The following is a 17560-nucleotide window of genomic DNA, read 5'->3' as shown; positions in this document are numbered from 1 at the left end:
AATTATCCAGAAGTGTACATTTTGGTTAATTTTGTTCATCTCCCCATGTGTTCTCTTCCTGGCACCGTTCACCAAAGGTAACCCAAATGCGTCAATTGGAAAACTCAGAACCTGATCATAGCCGAAGCCTGACTTGCACCACACGCCCTGCTGCCACAAATTTGCCAAACGTGTCGAATGCCTCCCTCACCACGAGCTGCCAAATCACCAAACATAATCAGCATTAAAACCAAACCAGCTGTTGTGTCTTGCCCGCAGCCTTTCCATGACCCGGTTAAATGTTTGAGAGAAACCCAGTTGGTTTTCGCAACTTAATAGTACAACTGCAGATCGTTCTCAACTTATGACCGTAATTGCCTGACTCAATTGTGGTTGTAAGTCATCTTGTACACCTTTTGAGAAGAAAGCTGGCTGGAGCTGAGTTCCTAGAGATAATTCGACAGGGGAATGCAAGGTGGATACGTGAGCGAGGGGGGCAGTATTTAAAATGTGATAAATAAAATAAATATTGGTTGCCATGTTCAGTTTGGAATCCTTTTCAAGAGCCACCCTTGGATATAAATATTATTATTTTTCATCCAAGGGTGAAGTTAAGCTTTCTCTGCCCTTTCCTCCATTCATCTCATTTTAGGGGACTCGGGGACTCAGTGGCTAAGACGCTGAGCTTGTCGATCGAAAGGTCGGCAGTTCAGCGGTTCGAATCCCTAGTGCCGCGTAACAGGGTGAGCTCCCATGACTTGACCCAGCTTCTGCCAACCCTCACTTCGAAAGCAGGTAAAAAACGCAAGGAGAAAAATAGGGACCACCTTTGGTGGGAAGGGAACAGCGTTCCATGCACCTTTGGCATTGAGTCATGCCGGCCACATGACCACGGAGACATCTTCGGACAGCGCTGGCTCTTCGGCTTTGAAACAGAGATGAGCACCGCTCCCTAGTGTCGGGAATAACTAGCATATATGTGCGAGGGGAACCTTTATCTTTACCTAAATGCCATGTCCAGGGACCCCAATAAATCTAAATTTATAATAATTATAAATTTCTAATAGACTGTACCAGATTAAAAATGGGGAATGACCTCTGTAAAACAAAACCATCTTAATTTTCAATAATCTTCTGCTTGCTCTCTCTCTCTCTCGCTCTCTCTCCTCCAATCAGCTTTCATAGAAAATTAAAAATGGATTTTGAAAATGATTTATCGCCCCTTCTAGGAAAAAAGGCAGGGGAATAACGTAGGAGGACTGGTAAGTTTCCGGGGCAGTGAGGTGGGGTACGGACACTATAACGAGGACCCATCTTCTCACCTTCTGCCCAATGGATCGATTGATCTGCACCGTATCTAAAAAGGCCAGCCCCCGTCTGCCATTTTGTGGGAGTGCCCACGACACGCTCTTGAAATGCCAACTCGGTTGAAAAACAGACTTCTACAGTGAAGCAATGGGGTGTGTGTGTGTGTGTGTTTTTTTTTTAAAGGCAAATAAAATGTAGATGGAAATACACTGCAGACATTAGCAGAACCACACATGACCCGCTGATAAATTTAACTGGGGGGGGGGGGAAGGGAACTTGGATGCCTCTTACAGTGACTCACTCTAACAAAATGTTCCTCAAGTTATTCCCACAGAGCTAAGTGGTGTCTGGGAGCTTGATTTATTTATCTTTATCTTGGGTTGGTGTTTTTTAAAAAAAGAGGGAGGGCTTGGCAAATACATACCGAGAGGCCAAGCTTAGAAGTCAAGGCTCCGCACGCTGAAGTTTGCCAACTAGCAAAATGAACACAGAGGGAGAATTCATACCCTTAAAAAAGAGGTCTGTGGAGAATCTCAATCCATCCAAGGTTTTTCCAAGAGGCAACTGGAGTTTCCTTGAAGATGGTTTGCTTCCCATCCCGAGACGTTTCTTTAATACAGAGAGCGCCAACGACCGGATGACTGCAAGGGATATAAATTCTTCCATCTTCTACCATTCAGCTCAGAACTGAAGAAGCTTCTTGAATGAGAAGCGAAATGTCTTCAAGGAAAAATAATGTTGCCTCTTGCAAAAGCACTTTTGGGACACCTAAGACAAGACCCGTGTTCATTCCTTCGCCGCTCCTTTTGAGCGGTTCGCCTTTCCGTTTCTTCCACCCATGTCCTCCAGAGGCTCTCTCTGCCATAGCCCCCTGGCGCTATGGGAACTGTAGTCCAAATAACTGGAGGCCTCCAAGACAATGGAGTGCTATAATTTGGGGATTAGGAAAGTCAACCCAACCCTTCCTTCGTCTTTAATCGGCAATATTTCACAATTTCAAAGAATGCTCGGCTGAAATCTCAACCCAAGTTATGCAAGAGCCTTTGGAGCAGGCTACCACAATCTTAGGAAAGTCCTGCAATTTTCGTTTGGCCATCAAATGGTGGCGGAAACAGGAGAGATCACTCAATGACTTATCTCCACAATCAGTAGTCTTCCCGTTTAATTTTATCTCACCGGACCTGATCTGGAGCTTAACTTTGGCTTTTCAGGATCACTCTGAAAACCAGCAGAGAGATCTACGAGATTTCACACATCGGGGATAATCCAGAACCACAAGGTTCTCCATAGTGGCGGGATTCAAATAATTTAACAACCGGTTCTCTGCCCTAATGATTTCTTCCAATAACCAGTTCACCAAACTGCTCAGAAAGTTAGCAACCGGTTTTCCCAAAGTGGTGAGAACTGGCTGAATCCCACCACTGGTTCTCCATCACGAACAGCTGCCCATCTCCACCTCACTCAATCCTCCTCATTCAAATGGCCATTTCTTCCGTTGTTGTTTTTTTTCTTCATTTAATTGCGTCCCAAATTTTAATTATAACGTGTCCCTCGTAGGCAGCTACACCCGTCTCCCCTTGCAATCACTCATGCCACACAAAAATGCTGGGGATGTGGCTCAAAATGCTGACGTTGGGTGTTGTTTTTGTTTTGTTTTGAAAAAGCTTAAAAATTCTCTTTCAAATCAAAAGCAGCTCAGTTGAAAAAGGAGCCCTTAGCATCTTGCATAAACAAACCTGAGAATGAAATGCCAGCGGTTTACTCTGGTCTGTGAAGGTCTGTCACATAACACCCAAGCTCAAAAAACGTTCAGCCGACCAACATTTATTCCCTAAAAAGCAGCAGAGAAAAAAAACATCTACCATGTTTTAAATCTCTCCTTCCTCATTCTTTTTTTTTTCTTTCTCGTCTTCTGGTCAGCTGTAAATCCTACAGACCAAATCATTTACACACACACACGTTCCCATGGATTTTAAGTCATTTTAGCAAAAACAAAAGCTATAACAGTGCTTTTTAAAAAATAAATAAATAAAATGAACCATAAACAGTGACAGCCAGCTTGGAGGAGATCGAAGAAATCCACGCTCAAAATGAACATCGCTCAGTGGTGTCCTTCCCTTAAACACCAGACTGCAATTCTCCACTAAGATTCAAGAAGGTTATTCTTCATCTATTTGACGTGTTTGCGTGTTGGGGCTGTTTTTTGTTTTTTTTTTATACCGTGCATTAATTTTGGGCACAAAACACATCAGTGCAACAGTGACACCCTATGGCATAGCCAATGCGTTTCCTTGTAGACATGGTTCCTTCGGAAAAAAAATTGAAGCTTGCATGAAAACATGAAGCTCCTTCAACCTTACCACCAGTGTTGACCCTGAAATCTGGTGGCAAACTGAGATATGGAACCACCTCCTTCCTTTGACCATGAAAACAAGGCTAACATAGAGAATTCACTAAGCACAAAGTTCTTCTGCGAATGAAGGCAAATCTACGTGTCCCAGGATAATGTTACAGGATCCAATCCAAGTTGGTCACTGGTGTTGTAGCCCGCCAGTGGCCAGCAGATCTGGCAGCAGATTTGGAGAGTGAGGAGGTTGGGGAGGAACATGGGCCAGTCCTGGAGTCTGGGGAAGGCTCTGATGAGGGCTCTGCGTCGGAGGCAGAGATGGGGCCAGGGCCGTCTGACAGTTGTCAGCTGCCTTCAGAGTCGGACATCAGTGAGGCAGAAGAACAGATGGATCCTGTTCCCAGTGTGTGCATGCGCAGAGCTGCCAGGAGAAGGGAACAGCTAAGGAACAAGGGTCAACTCAGGAGTAAAGCCACAGGCGGACGGTGAATGGCCCCTCCCATAGGGAATAAAGAGGAGCGAAGGGGAGGGGAGTTTGCAGGAGACAATTAGTTCATTTAGGTGAAGATCTGCTCCTGCATTCTTGCCAAGTATTGTTGGTTACAGTGTGGAGTCTGAAAGATCTCGGCCTGGCCACTCTCCAAGCCTGATCAAGGTCGTTAATTGTGAACTATCTTGAAAGACTGAGGGAGAGGAAAGATTTTGCTGGAGAGGAATTCACTGAAAATTGCCTTACACACTGTAAGCCGCCCTGAGTCTTTGGAGAAGGGCGGGATATAAATGTAAATTAAAAAATTAAATAAAAAGGGGTTTATCAGGGCGAGGACTCAGCTTCGTGCTGTTGGGGAAGCCTAAGTCAGAACAACTGGGATCAAAGATTTACTTTTCCAAACTTTTGGGCTCTTACTAGAGTCCATGTCTCCCAGAATGTTTGTTGTGGGTTATTCTATGTTCTATTCTAGCCGGCCATCAGCACCCCAATCAACAAATAAAGAGCCACACACAACCAGGCACCACATAAATACTATGCATAGAATAGTCCACACGCACATTCTGGCTAGAGAGAAGTTCATTGAGGATGGGCTCCAGCACAAGTCCAAAAGCTTTGAAAACTAAACCTCCGGTCCCAGTAACCGACCCAGATTGGATCCTGCAACAAAGTTCTTTAAAACTTCAGATCTCTTTCTCTCTCCTTTGGTATTACCATAATAATCAATCCCATAACAATTGCTTTGTTCAAAGGTCACCTTCAACTTTCTTGTTCTACCTTTCCAAAAGGTATAACAATTTGGAGAATTCCCACAGCTGATTGGAGAATCCCCACAGCTGATTGGAGAATCCCCACAGCTGATTGGAGAATCCCCACAGCTGATTGGAGAATTCCCACAGCTGATTGGAGAATTCCCTCCCAGATCGCCTACCTCCTACCTCCATCCACATCTAGCCAACTTTCTCAGCTCAGGAGTGAACCTACATCTACCAGAACTTCAATTACCAGAATTCCCCAATCAATACAGCCAATCCAGGAGTTGCAACTGTCCCATCCAGAGCTGCACACTTCCCTTGCCCACAGCCTACCTTTAACATTACTCAAGGAGAGGGAGCGGTCGCGGTCCACGAGCCCTAGCTTGCTGCCGCTGCTGTTGTCCTTCTGGCGGGCCACCGCCACCGCGATGCCAACAGGGAGATGTCTAACTTCCACCTCTCCTTGAGATCCAATGCTCTCTCTTCCAAAAGACTTGGCGCTTTCGGGTCGTTCTGGTTCTTTCTTCAGCTGCTTGCCCGCTTGGTGGGACAGCAGCTGCTGGAGCTTGGGTGAAGGCTGTTGACCAGGGTCCAGCTTCATGTTGCCCAGGCCCCCAAAAGGACTTTTCTTGCCACCCCCCTGCCGTGCTGATGCCTCCTTAGCAAAGCTCCCACTGTACTTGATGAGACTTTGCATAGCAGATCCTTCCCCATGCGAGGGAGCGTGGAGGCCGTCTGCCACACTCCGGGCTCCTACCACGGAGGACCTCTGCAGGTTGCTGGGCTCCAGGTAGGTTTTCTTGACTTCCTCCTCCACCCGGTTGGCATGGTTGTGCTGGGCAGCCAGAACAGCCATCTGGGTGGTGGCAAAGTTGCCCATTTCAAAAGGCTTCCATTTTTGTTCAGGGGGCTTCAGTTGTTGGTTGGGATCTAAATGCTGGCGGGAGGAAGAGGACAAGGAAGAAGAGGAGGAAGAAGAAGAAGAGGTGTCCAAAGTGCCATAGATCTTCACCGCTTCTTTGCAGCCGGGTCTTTGAAAACGGTCCCGCTCACAGGAGCGATGTTCTGCTTCCAAGCCAGCTTTGGGCAAGTCCTTCAAAGGGAGGTACTCCCTGTTTTCTGGGGAGTTCAACCTCGGCCTGTTCAGGAAGGTTTCTGAAGCCCCCTGTTTCTTCAAGACCATGGAATTGGCCCTGATCACCGAATTTTTCTCCCGCAGGATCTCCATCCGCTTGGCATCTGCGTGGATGGAGAACTCCTGAGCCAAAAGGTTGCGAGAAGCATCTGTCAAACACCTCTCGGGGACCGCCTGCAAGACCCCCACTCGAGCGGCAGCAGGACCCTCCTTCTCTTTCAGTTTGGTGTTGTCCCGGGCTTGGGAGGCAATTTGAATGGGGCCATTTCTCTCGTCGTAGGCCTCGAGGGAAGGCACGAAGGTGGGCGCGATGACCTTGTGTTCCCTCCCAGACTCCTTGGTCAAGGGGAAGATGGTGTACATGTTGGGATGGATAGGCTGGGGAGGGAAGGCCGAGGGCGGGGGGAGCTTCCCTGGTTGAGCTGGAGAAGGACAGCTGCAGGCCACATGCAAGGCGGCAACCGAACTCATTGCGGAGTCGGCTTTCTTTATTCGGTCGGAGTAGACATAAGGAGAAGGCCTCACATTCTCGTCGTGTCTGCTGAGGTCCTTGGGACAACGGTCCAGCTCGGAGCCCTGAGCGCTTCCGGTCATGTTGCAGTTGCTGAGTGAAGAGGTCTGAAGTGGGTGCTTGGACTTTGGTTCTCCGCTGAAGACCCCCCGATTGGACAAGTGTTCCGCCAGGAAGGGAGACAAGCGTTCCCCAACCTTCACGGCCTTTTCAAATCCGTTCGTTTTCCTCTCGCTCTCAGGTTTGGTGTCCTGGGTGAGGTCCACCACGCTGTGAGGCCGGGACTCCTCGCGCAGCTTGGCCTCCTTCTTGGCTAGGGACAAGGAGAGGTCGCTTCGGTAAGAGCGGTCCTTCCCGCCGAAGTCTTTGGGGCCATCCTTGGAGGTCCTGGGTGGGTGCCCAAAGTCCTTTTCGTGGAGCAGGGCACTGGAGGCAGGGTTGGGGGCTGCCCTGGACGGGGGGGCCTGGGCGTGCAAGGCAGCTTGTCCTGCATGCCCAGCAAGGAAAAATCCATCTGTAAATCAAAGGGAGGGGAGACAGCAGATTGAGGTCAATTCTCTTTGGTCACGCAAATCCAAGCGTACAAAACATTTCAAGGATGACGTGCGCTGACTCTAAAACATCCCAACTCAGGTTGGAAGGAACTGTCCCTGGTTTACCAACCTACCAGATGTTTTTTGACCTTGGAACAGATGGTTTCAACCTCTAATTTGCAGCTAAAACTGCAAGGAAGGAAGGACGGAGGGAGGGAGGGAAGGAGGAAGAAGGAAGGAAGGAGGAAGAAGGATGGAGATGGAAAAGAGAAAAGGGAGGGAGGGGGGGAGGGAAGGAAGGAAGGGATGGAAATGAGAAGAGGGAGGGAGGGAGGGAAGGTGGAAGGAAGGATGGATGGATGGATGGATGGATGGATGGATGGATGGATGGATGGATGGAAATGAGAAGAGGAAGGGAGAGAGGGAAGGTGGAAGGAAGGAAGGATGGATGGATGGAAATGAGAAGAGGGAGGGAGAGAGGGAAGGGAGGGAGGGAGGGAAGGTGGAAGGAAGGATGGATGGATGGATGGAAATGAGAAGAGGAAGGGAGAGAGGGAGGGAAGGTGGAAGGAAGGAAGGATGGATGGATGGAAATGAGAAGAGGAAGGGAGAGAGGGAGGGAAGGTGGAAGGAAGGAAGGATGGATGGATGGAAATGAGAAGAGGAAGGGAGAGAGGGAAGGGAGGGAAGGTGGAAGGAAGGAAGGATGGATGGATGGAAATGAGAAGAGGAAGGGAGAGAGGGAAGGGAGGGGAAGGAAGGATGGATGGATGGATGGAAATGAGAAGAGGAAGGGAGAGAGGGAGGGAGGGAAGGTGGAAGGAAGGATGGATGGATGGATGGAAATGAGAAGAGGGAGGGAGGGAGGGAAGGAAGGAGGGAGGAGATGGAAATGAGAAAAGGGAGGGAGGGGATGGAAATGAAAAGAGGAAGGGAGGGAGGGCGGGAAAGACAGGCTAACCTTTTGGGGTCTCGAAGAGGCTGTGCTGACTCAGCTGAGCAAGTAAGGGGTTCCCAGAGCTGTGGGGTTCCAGGTGACTCAAAGGAATGTATGAGGGGTATAGACCACTCGGCAGGTGGGAGAAACCTGAAACAGAAGAAAAATTCACAGATCAGTTCAGGATTCAGCCACCCCCTCCCCCATACACCACCACCCCCACCATGTTGCTTTCTCCCTGCCTTTTCCCTTTTTCTCCCCCCTCTAATATCATCCTCTTTTTTTTTTTTTCCTTTTGCTCGTTTGTATTTTCTTTTTAATAAGAGTTCCATTAAGAAAGAAACCAGAGTCGGGCTGTTCAGCTTTCCTTCTGATCCTGCCTTCTCCCCCTCCCTCCCTCCCTCCCTCCCTCTGTTTTGTCAGAAATATAAGGCCCCCCAAAAAAAAATTTTTTTTTAAAAAGTGATGAAAATGAACAGAGCTGGCCGTTAGCACCGTCATCCCTCTAAAACCTCAAATTTCTGAAAGCGCCCGAGGAACGAAGATTGAACATGCGGCTTCCGCAATTGCTTCTGTCTTTTTTCACTTGGCCGCAGAAATGAACTGGGAGCCACCGAAGGGAAGGTCCAAAGCCCAAAGTCCTGCTTCTTGATCCACTCCCAACCCCAGGCCACCAGCTGACCCAGCCCTCCCCGGTTCAGGAAATGGGTCTGCCTTTCCATCCAGTGGGGGAATTAGGGGCTCGGGAAGCAGAGATGGACCCTCCCAACGGCGGCCTTGGCGACCAGAGTCATGGGCGAGGCAGTCAACCGGGGGAGGGAAGAGCGGGATGCCTTTGGGTCTTGATAAGAGAAGACCTTCAGCCCCGGCTGAGTTGTGGCCTCGCAACCCAACCCGCAAGCAGTAGGGTGTCCGGAAGACAAACCTTGTGCAATTCAGAGAAGGGGGAAATTTCACTCAGCAGCGGCCCGTTTCGAAAAACCCACAATTCCTTTGCAATCAAAGGAAGAGAGAACAAAAGTAGGGGGGGGGGGACCCAATGCAAAAAAAGTTTAAAAAAACTAACATTATTCAATCACAACAAAACGCAAAATTAAAGTCCCTCCCGGGTGAAGGCATCTCACCTAGAAAATGGGGGAACTGAGTTTTTAGTCTGGGTGACCTCGGTGAGTTCTAGTCCCATTTTAGGTGTGAAAGCCAGCTGGGTGACTCTGGGCCAATGACCAGGAGATGAGGAATTCTAGTCTGGCCTTAGACTTGAATGATGAAGAGTTTTAGGGATGCTCTCCACCTTGGAATTTTTTTTATATAACAATAAACTCTTTTATAAAAGTAAAATAAAACCCAAGATTTTGTGAACTACCAAACCAAGAGTTGGCAAACCAGCTGGCCAAACTCTCTGCAGATCAGATTTAGAATATGGTCTAAATATGGTGGAAGGTCAAAAAAAAAGAAAGAAAATTCAACTTTTCTTCTGCAAACAACGAAGATGCAAAAGCACGTCTATAAGATCAGAGGTGTCCCATTTTTGCTGCTTTAAGCCCTGGGGACTTCAGCTCCCAGAATTCCCCAGCCAGGAATTCTGGGAGTTGAAATCCACAGGTTTAAAGTAGCCAAGTTTGCATAGGCCTGCTGTTTGCTGGAAAAGCAGCTTTCCCAAATTTCATCTGGGCTGTGCAACACCACAACAAATGCTCAAAAGTGACATGTCTACTCCGGTTGTATCATCCTCTCTCTATAGTAGTAGATCTGGCTTTCCGTGCTCCTAGGACACCCGAAGGGAGGAACCAGGAAGCAATTATTCCACACGCAGAAATGTCAGGGACCAGGGTGGTTTCACGGGATGAACAAATGTTGGATAGACACACAACCTGATCACGAGTTCTATTTCCTCGGTCACTTCCAATCATCCCTCCAACTCAAAACCACCCATAAGAGAAATTTGGAAGGAATTCTCAAGAATACCGTGAAGACACAAAGGTGCTTTTTCAGGAGGCAACTGGACTTCCTGGTTTTTCTTTGAAGACATTTCGCTTCTCATCCAAAGAAGCTTCTTCAGCTCTTGGATGAAGAGCTGAAGAAGCTTCTAAGATGAGAAGCGAAACGTCTTCAAAGAAAAACCAGGAAGTCCAGTTGCCTCTTGAAAAAGCACCTTTGGGACAACCAGGACCTGGATGATGGAGAATCTCCATAGACCTTGAAGAAGTTCTGAAGAAGCTTCTTGGATGAGAAGCGAAACATCTTCAAAGAAAACCAGGAAGTCCAGTTGCCTCTTGAAAAAGCACCTTTGGGACAACCAGGACCTGGATGATGGAGAATCTCCATAGACCTTGAAGAAGTTCTGAAGAAGCTTCTTGGATGAGAAGCGAAACATCTTCAAAGAAAAACCAGAAAGTCCAGTTGCCTCCTGGAAAAGCATCTTTGGGACAACCATGACCTGGAGGACTGAGAATCTCCAGAGACATACCATGAAGAAGCTAAAACCCCCTCAAGATCCTTCCATAAATTAAGAAAACCAGTGAGAATATTATCTAAAGCATTAAGGCACTGAATTAATCCCAAGGTTGTAAGACAGATGGAAACTTGCTGGAAAGACAACTTCAATCTCTGTGTATGTTATTACTATGTATGTACAACAAAGATGATTAGGGGACTGGAGGCTAAAACATATGAAGAACGGTTGCTGGAACTGGGTTCATCTAGTCTTACGAAAAGAAGGACTAGGGGAGACATGAGAGCAGTCTTCCAATATCTCAGGGGTTGCCACAAAGAAGAGGGAGTCGGGCTGTTCTCCAAAGCACCTGAGGGTAGAACAAGAAGCAATGGGTGGAAACTAATCAAGGAGAGACGCAACTTAGAACTAAGGAGAAATTTCCTGACAGTGAGAACAATTGATCAGTGGAACGACTTGCCTGCAGAAGTTGTGAATGCTCCAACACTGGAAATTTTTAAGAAGTGATGGGACAACCATTTGTCTGAAGAGGTGTACGGTTTCCTGCCTAAGCAGGGGATTGGAGTAGAAGACCTCCAAGGTCCCTTCCAACTCTGTTATTCTATTCTATTCTAATTCCCCATTCAATATGATCATGACTAACAACTCTGGGAGTTGAAGTCTAGAACATGTTGAGATTGGAGAAGACCAGTTTAAACAATCCCATTCAGGCAAAGATCCAATTATTGCTTGGATGGAAGAATTGATCTGATAACAGATGGAGGTTTTGAAGTCTCTGTGTCCTACAAGATCCAATGAAAAGAAGAAGTAGGGGAGACATGATAGCAGTGTTCCACTATCTCAGGGGCTGCTCCAAAGAAGAGGGAGTCAAGCTATTCTCCAAAGCACCTGAGGGCAGGACAAGAAGCAACGGGTGGAAACTAATCAAGGAGAGAAGCAACTTAGAACTAAGGAGGAATTTCCTGACCGTGAGAACAACTAATTGGTGGAACAACTTGCCTTCAGAAGTTGGTAAAAGCTCCAACACTGGAAAATATTAAGAAGAAATTGGAGAACCATTTGTCTGAAAGGGTATAGGTTCTCCTGCCTGAGCAAGGGGGGTGGACTAGAAGACCTCCAAGGTCTCTTCCAAGTCTATTCTTCTGTTCCAGCGTATCAACAACAAGTCTTTTTCTGACTTTCTTAAGCCAGATTTATCCATCCATTTTCTGCTCCGTTTTCCTTCCTCCGGTTCCCCACAAGTCTCGTGGAGAAACAATCCCAACACTTTACAAGTTGTTTACGCGAGACTGAACAACCACTTGTTTCAAATGATATAGACTAGAGGAGCGATGGCGCACTTTTTCGGCACTGAGTGCTCAAACCGGAACGAGCACGTTTGCACCAGCTGGTGTGCATGACTATTTTGGGAGCATTTTTGGCCATTTTCTGGGTTATTTTCAGCCTGAAATCGGCCCCCCAAAATGGCCTGAAAACAGCCTGAAAATGGCCCAAACAACAGCCTGAAAATGGCCTGGTTTTTGGCCATTTTCAGGTGCTCCAGCACCTGCGAAGACCAAGCTGGCTGGCCACACATGTGCGCTCTGGAAACCTAAAGAGAAGCTGGCGACGGTGTGCATGCCGACAGAATGAGCTCTGCATGCCACATCTGGTACATGTGTTATAGGTTCACCATCACTGATATAGAGGCTCCTACTTGAGCAAAAATTTGGACTAGATACAGGGGTCTCCAACCTTGGCAACTTTAAGCCTGGTGGACTTCAACTCCCAGAATTCCCCAGCCAGCAAAGCTGGCTGGGGGATTCTGGGAGTTGAAGTCCTCCAGGCTTAAAGTTGATAAGGTTGGAGACCCCTGGACTAGAAGACCTCCTAAATCCCTTCCAACTCTTATTATTCTGCTCCTCCAGCTGAGCCAAAAGGAGTCGATCTACTCCACAAAACCTGATCAAATCCTCAACAGGACTCAAGTGCTCTAGAACCAGTGGTGGGATTCAGCCGGTTCGCACCACTTCGGGAGAACCGGTTGTTAACTTTCTGAGCAGTTTAACAAACTGATTTTTGGAAGAAATCATTAGGACAGAGAACCGGTTGTTAAATTATGTGAATCCCACCACTGTCTAGAACCCTCCAAAAAACGTCGGGGAAGTCTCTTCAGAATGTAGCTCTTCAGAATGTAGCAGAATGTGCCCCAAAGCAGACAATGTTGTGGAAAATAGTCCTAAATCACTTTTTTTTCCAGTGCCCGTTATCACTTCGAAAGGTCACTAAATAAGCTGTTTTTAAACCGGGGACTGTCTGCAGATGGCTTACAATCCTAATTAAGCCTGCAATTACGGTCGTAAGTTGTGAAGGTTGCTCTGCGGATCGCTTCGCAAAGTTTTAAGAAAATGTGTGGCTCCGGTTATTTTGAATGGAGGCACGGAAGACCAAAGCCTCTTTTTTAACCTAGCTTTTCTTTTCTTTTTTATGTAATTTGTTATTTTGCCCTCTCCTCCCTTCCTTTTACTTCAGGTCTTTTTTTTCTTTTTCTTTTTCTCATATCTTGTTTTTCGTGTTTTGAATAATTTGAAAACCACCCAGAGGCTCTGGGAGTCGGGTGGCATCGGCATTTAAATAATAATAACAACAAGAAAGAGTCATGCAACGGGTCCTCCTCCTTCTCAGTTTATGATTGGGTAGCAGCTCTTTGAAAAGTTTAGCCTCCTCCTCTAAAGGACAAAGTAAGTTTCTAGTCCTTATTGGCCAGCCTATAAAGTGGAGATTCCGTACAGCATCCTGGCTAATCAGAATTACTGGGAGATGAGCAGCATATACATTTAATCTATTATTAGGGTTGGTTTGCACAGTCAGCCAGATATGTTTTGACTGGATTTTTGTCTACCTCTCCAGCCCTTCCCAAGGCTGTGAGATCAACAGATGTTGTTTAATAATATGAAATGCCGCAGGGTGAGTATGATTATGACTAATCAGCCAGCACACCCGTTAAACAAAAACTCTTTTAGAAAAATAAAAATAAAATGAAAGGTGTAAACAGTCATCCGTTGGCACAGAAGTCTTAACCTTTGGGGTCAGCAACCTCTCGGAACACCTGCTGAAACCTTTCTCAGAAAACTTAACTTAAATTAATTTAAATACACCAATACAGGAAGGAAGCCAGTCAGACTGAAATACAGTTATGAAAATATTTTTTTTAAATCGCAGTCCACTGATTTATTCGCCCATCAAACCAGTAAGAGGACAAGCTAGATTTCAAGGGAAGGTTAAGGTTAACCAAGGGTTGTTTTTTTTTCCCTACCCCAAATTTTAAAGCCCCTCCTGGATGGTCTCTAAGCCGAGTGCTTCATGGTGCCAAGCTTAAGCCCTCCCCACCCCTCCCTGGCTTGGCCAATCTGTGTCCCTTCCACCCCACCCCACTCCCCTGCCCCTATCTCCACCTGGCCTACCTCGCAAGATCCAGGTAAGCAATTACCACCTTTGTGTGTGTATATATACGGTAATATGTTCCCTGTGCTCCTCATTGGAGAAAGGGCTAGATGTAAACACAATAAAGATAATTGCTTAATTGCTTAATCATTTTAAACCCAGAAGAGTTAATCGGCTAAAAGACATCTTTAAGCAGTTGGCAAGGCTGGCGAAATGGGTGGAGACTGGAGTATGAGAAGGGAGAGAGAGAGAGAGAGAGAGAGAGAGAATGAGAAAGAAAGAGAATGAGAGAGAAAACAAGGAGATAGCAAGAGAATGAGAGAGAGAGAAAAGAGACAATGAGAAAGAATGAGAAAGAAAGAGAAGAAGAAAGAGAAAGAAAGAGAAGAAGAAAGAGAAGAAAGAGAGAGAGAATGAGAAAGAGAATGAGAATGAGAAAGAAGGAACAAGAAAGAAAGAGAAAGAGAACAAGAAAAAGAAGAAAGAAAAAGAGAGAGAACGAGAAAGAGAATGAAAAGAAAGAAGAGAAAGAAAGAACAAGAAAGAGAGAAAAAGAAAGAGAATGAGAAAGAAAGAACAAGAAAGAAAGAGAAATAAAGAAAACAAGAAAGAGAGAGAGAGAAAGAGAGAGAGAATGAGAGAGAAAACAAAAGGAGAAAGAAAGCGAATGAGAAAGAGAGAAGAACAAGAAAGAGAGAACAAGGAAGAGAATGAGAGAAAGAGAGAAGAAGAGAGAACGAGAAAGAGAAGAAAGAAAAAGAGAGAATGAGAAATATAGAGAGAGAGAGAACAAGAAAGAGAAAAAGAAAAAAGAGAATGAGAGAGAAAACAAGAGGAGAAAGAGAGAAGGAAAGAGACAGAGATTCACATGATGAATCTCTTGACTTGCAACTTCGGATTAAGCCCTCAGCTCCCTTTGACCTCAGAACTCTTCCCCTCCCCACCCCAAATTTGCTCCCCTTCATCTACGTTTACAATCTAGTCAAGATCTCCAGGAACCCATCAGATCTTCAACACATGCGCCTCCTTTGCATTCAAGGTGGGAACCCAGCCAAAGAAGAGCCAAAACAACCACACCCACCTCCGAAGGTGTCCCTGCTTTAATTAAACACAAGCTGCAAAGGAGACCAACCCTTCTTCAGTTATTCCGGGAAGGTTGAGCAAAGACTGATGCAATGGGAAATTCCCCATTTGCAAATCAAGAGGGCTCCGAAACATTGCCAGCAGCCACCCATCTGCTCTCGACAGACCGAGCCTGCCAAATTTATCCTCCGCATCGTAGCCAAAAATTAAAATAAAAAATAAAAAAATTGGGAAACTTCCCCAACCACATCGCCCGGGCTTCTCCAGGAGATGGTGGAAGGCAACCACTGGGCAACACTGCCTTCGCTCCCAAAGCGGAAAGCGGAGCAACCTGGGGAAAAGGTTGAGAAGCTCTTGGGATCCCTTCCATCAGTCCTCTTCAAACTTCGCCCTCCCGGAATGGACCAAGGAACGGATTCAGATGACACGGGGGAGGGTGGGGGGGGGGGCTATCCTCTTGGTTGGAAAACTTCTTCAAATGAGAGGCTGAAGCCAAATGCGGAGAACCACCTGGAGAACCTTGGCCACTTGAAGAAGGGTGGACTTCACCTTCCAGAATTCCCCAGACAGTTTTGTTGGAGGAGTTGAATCCCACAATCTTCAGAGTTGCCAAGGTTCAGACAAACTGGTCTAGATGAGCCTAAGGATCGAATTAATTCTGGACTGATATTACGTGAAGTGAACGTTTTCCTTCCCTCCTTCTTTTTCCTCCTTCCTTCTTACTCTTTTCCTTCCTTCCTTTCTCCCTTCCTTCTTACCCTTTTCCTTTCCCTTCCTTCCTTCCCTTTTTCTTTCTCCTTTTTCTTTCTTTCTTTTTCTTTCTTTCCTTCTCTCTCTCTCTCTCTCTCTCCTTCCTTCTTTCCATTTTTTAATCCCTACCAATGTATAATCTTTTTCTGTATAACCACAATGTGTTTGTGTGTCTGTCTGGTAGCTGTTTGCGCTCCCCTATTAAAAATTTTTTTTTTTTTTAAAAAATTACACACTCAAATCAACCAAGGAAAACAAAGCTCTCGCCTGCAAACTTCCTCCGAGAGACTGTGCCAACCGAACTCTTTTCGCGACCCCACAATGTTTTTCTACTTGGGTACCTGAAAATAATCCAGACACCATCTTGCAGTGGTGGGATTCAAAGAATTTAACAACCGGTTCTCTGCCCTAATGATTCCTTCCAGCAACCAGTTCACCAGACTGCTCAGAAAGTTAACAACCGGTTCTCCCGAAGTGGTGTGAACTGGCTGAATCGCACCACTGCCATCTTGCCATTAAGTACAGCTCCTAGAGTTTAAACTTTCTCCTCCTCCACCAATTAGAATAGAATTTTTTATTGGCCAAGTGTGATTGGACCCATAAGGAATTTGTCTTGATGCAGATGCTCTCAGTGTACATAAAAGAAAAGATGCCTTCATCAAGGTACAACACTTACAACACTTAATGATAGTCATAGACTACAAATAAGCAATCAGGAAGCTAGCAATATCAATATAAATCATAAGGATACCAGCAACAAGGTTACAGTCATGCAGTCATAAGTAGGAGGAGATGGGTGATGGGAACAATGAGAAGATTAATAGTAGTGCAGACTTAGTGAATAGTTTGACAGTGTTGAGGGAATTATTTGTTTAGCAGAGTGATGGCGTTTGGAGAAAAACTGTTCTTGTGTCTAGTTGTTCTGGTGTGCAGTGCCCTACAGCTCATTTTGAGGGTAGGAGTTGAAACAGTTTATGTCCAGGATGTGAGGATGTTGTAAATATTTTCACAGCCCTCTTTTTGACTCGTATACTAGACAGGTCCTCAATGGAAGGCAGGTTGGTAGCAATATTGTTTTTTCTGCAGTTCGCTCCAGGATAGTTTGTGGAGCGGAGGAATAGCAGAGTCCTCCAGAATAATATACAGAGGTTTTTCTGCTCTGGTGCATTAGATTTTTGGGACCTTGGCAGGGAAGTTATGTCCTCTCCCACCATCTAACCATCTTCTCAAGGCCAAGGAAAGCTTAGCCGAAGGACAAACAGGAGCCAGCTGCGGAATGTCAGGCTGCAGCTGGAAAATATATATATACTTTACATAGATTTAGCTGGGAAAATAAGAGATTTGGCTTCTTTATCGTGGAAGAAATAATTCCATGCTCTCCGGTTTCCAGCAGAAAATTCTTCCTGCTACCTTTGTCCTAGTTCTTCAAAGAGCAGCAACCAGTTAAAAGAGAACATATATGATTAACAATGGATGAGACAAGATATCTAATTGAAATAATGTTAAGAAATTAGGATTTGAGGGCAGATGGTGATATTGTTTATATAGTAAGTGTAGAAGTATTAAGATAAGATTAAAAAAAAAGTAAGGGGAGAAGAATATTTTGGCAGAAATTGTTAACTACGTAAAATGTATTTGGATATGACACGTTATGTAAGACATAATGTGGTCCGGGGTCTCCAATGACGGTCCCTTTAAGACTTGTGGACTTTTTATTATTATTTATTTTATTTTATTAGATTTATAGACCGCCCTTCTCCCGAAGGACTCAGGGCGGTGTACAGCCAAGGTAAAAAAGAAACAATGTACAATTAAAAGTAAATTAAAAAACTTATTATACAATTTGGCCGAAAATTA

The 17560-nt window shown here is 45.7% G+C and overlaps 1 protein-coding gene across 5 annotated transcripts in view; it reads right to left on the bottom strand.

Annotated features, from left to right (window-relative positions):
- The window catches only part of TNRC18 (trinucleotide repeat containing 18), an 83483-nt gene that overhangs the window by 49506 nt on the left and 16417 nt on the right, over positions 1–17560 (bottom strand). For all 5 annotated transcript variants that reach the window (XM_058157906.1, XM_058157908.1, XM_058157907.1 and 2 more), the window contains exons 3-4: positions 8020–8145; positions 5213–7039 (exon numbers count right to left, since the gene is read on the bottom strand). In XM_058157906.1, coding sequence (XP_058013889.1) covers positions 5213–7039; positions 8020–8145 — 1953 coding nt within the window. The remainder of the gene's footprint in view (positions 1–5212; positions 7040–8019; positions 8146–17560) is intronic.

The sequence above is a fragment of the Ahaetulla prasina genome, chromosome 14 (assembly GCF_028640845.1).
Source record: "Ahaetulla prasina isolate Xishuangbanna chromosome 14, ASM2864084v1, whole genome shotgun sequence".
NCBI lineage: Eukaryota > Metazoa > Chordata > Lepidosauria > Squamata > Colubridae > Ahaetulla > Ahaetulla prasina.
Note: the sequence above shows the minus strand (reverse complement) of the source record. Positions and strands in the feature narration are given on the sequence as shown.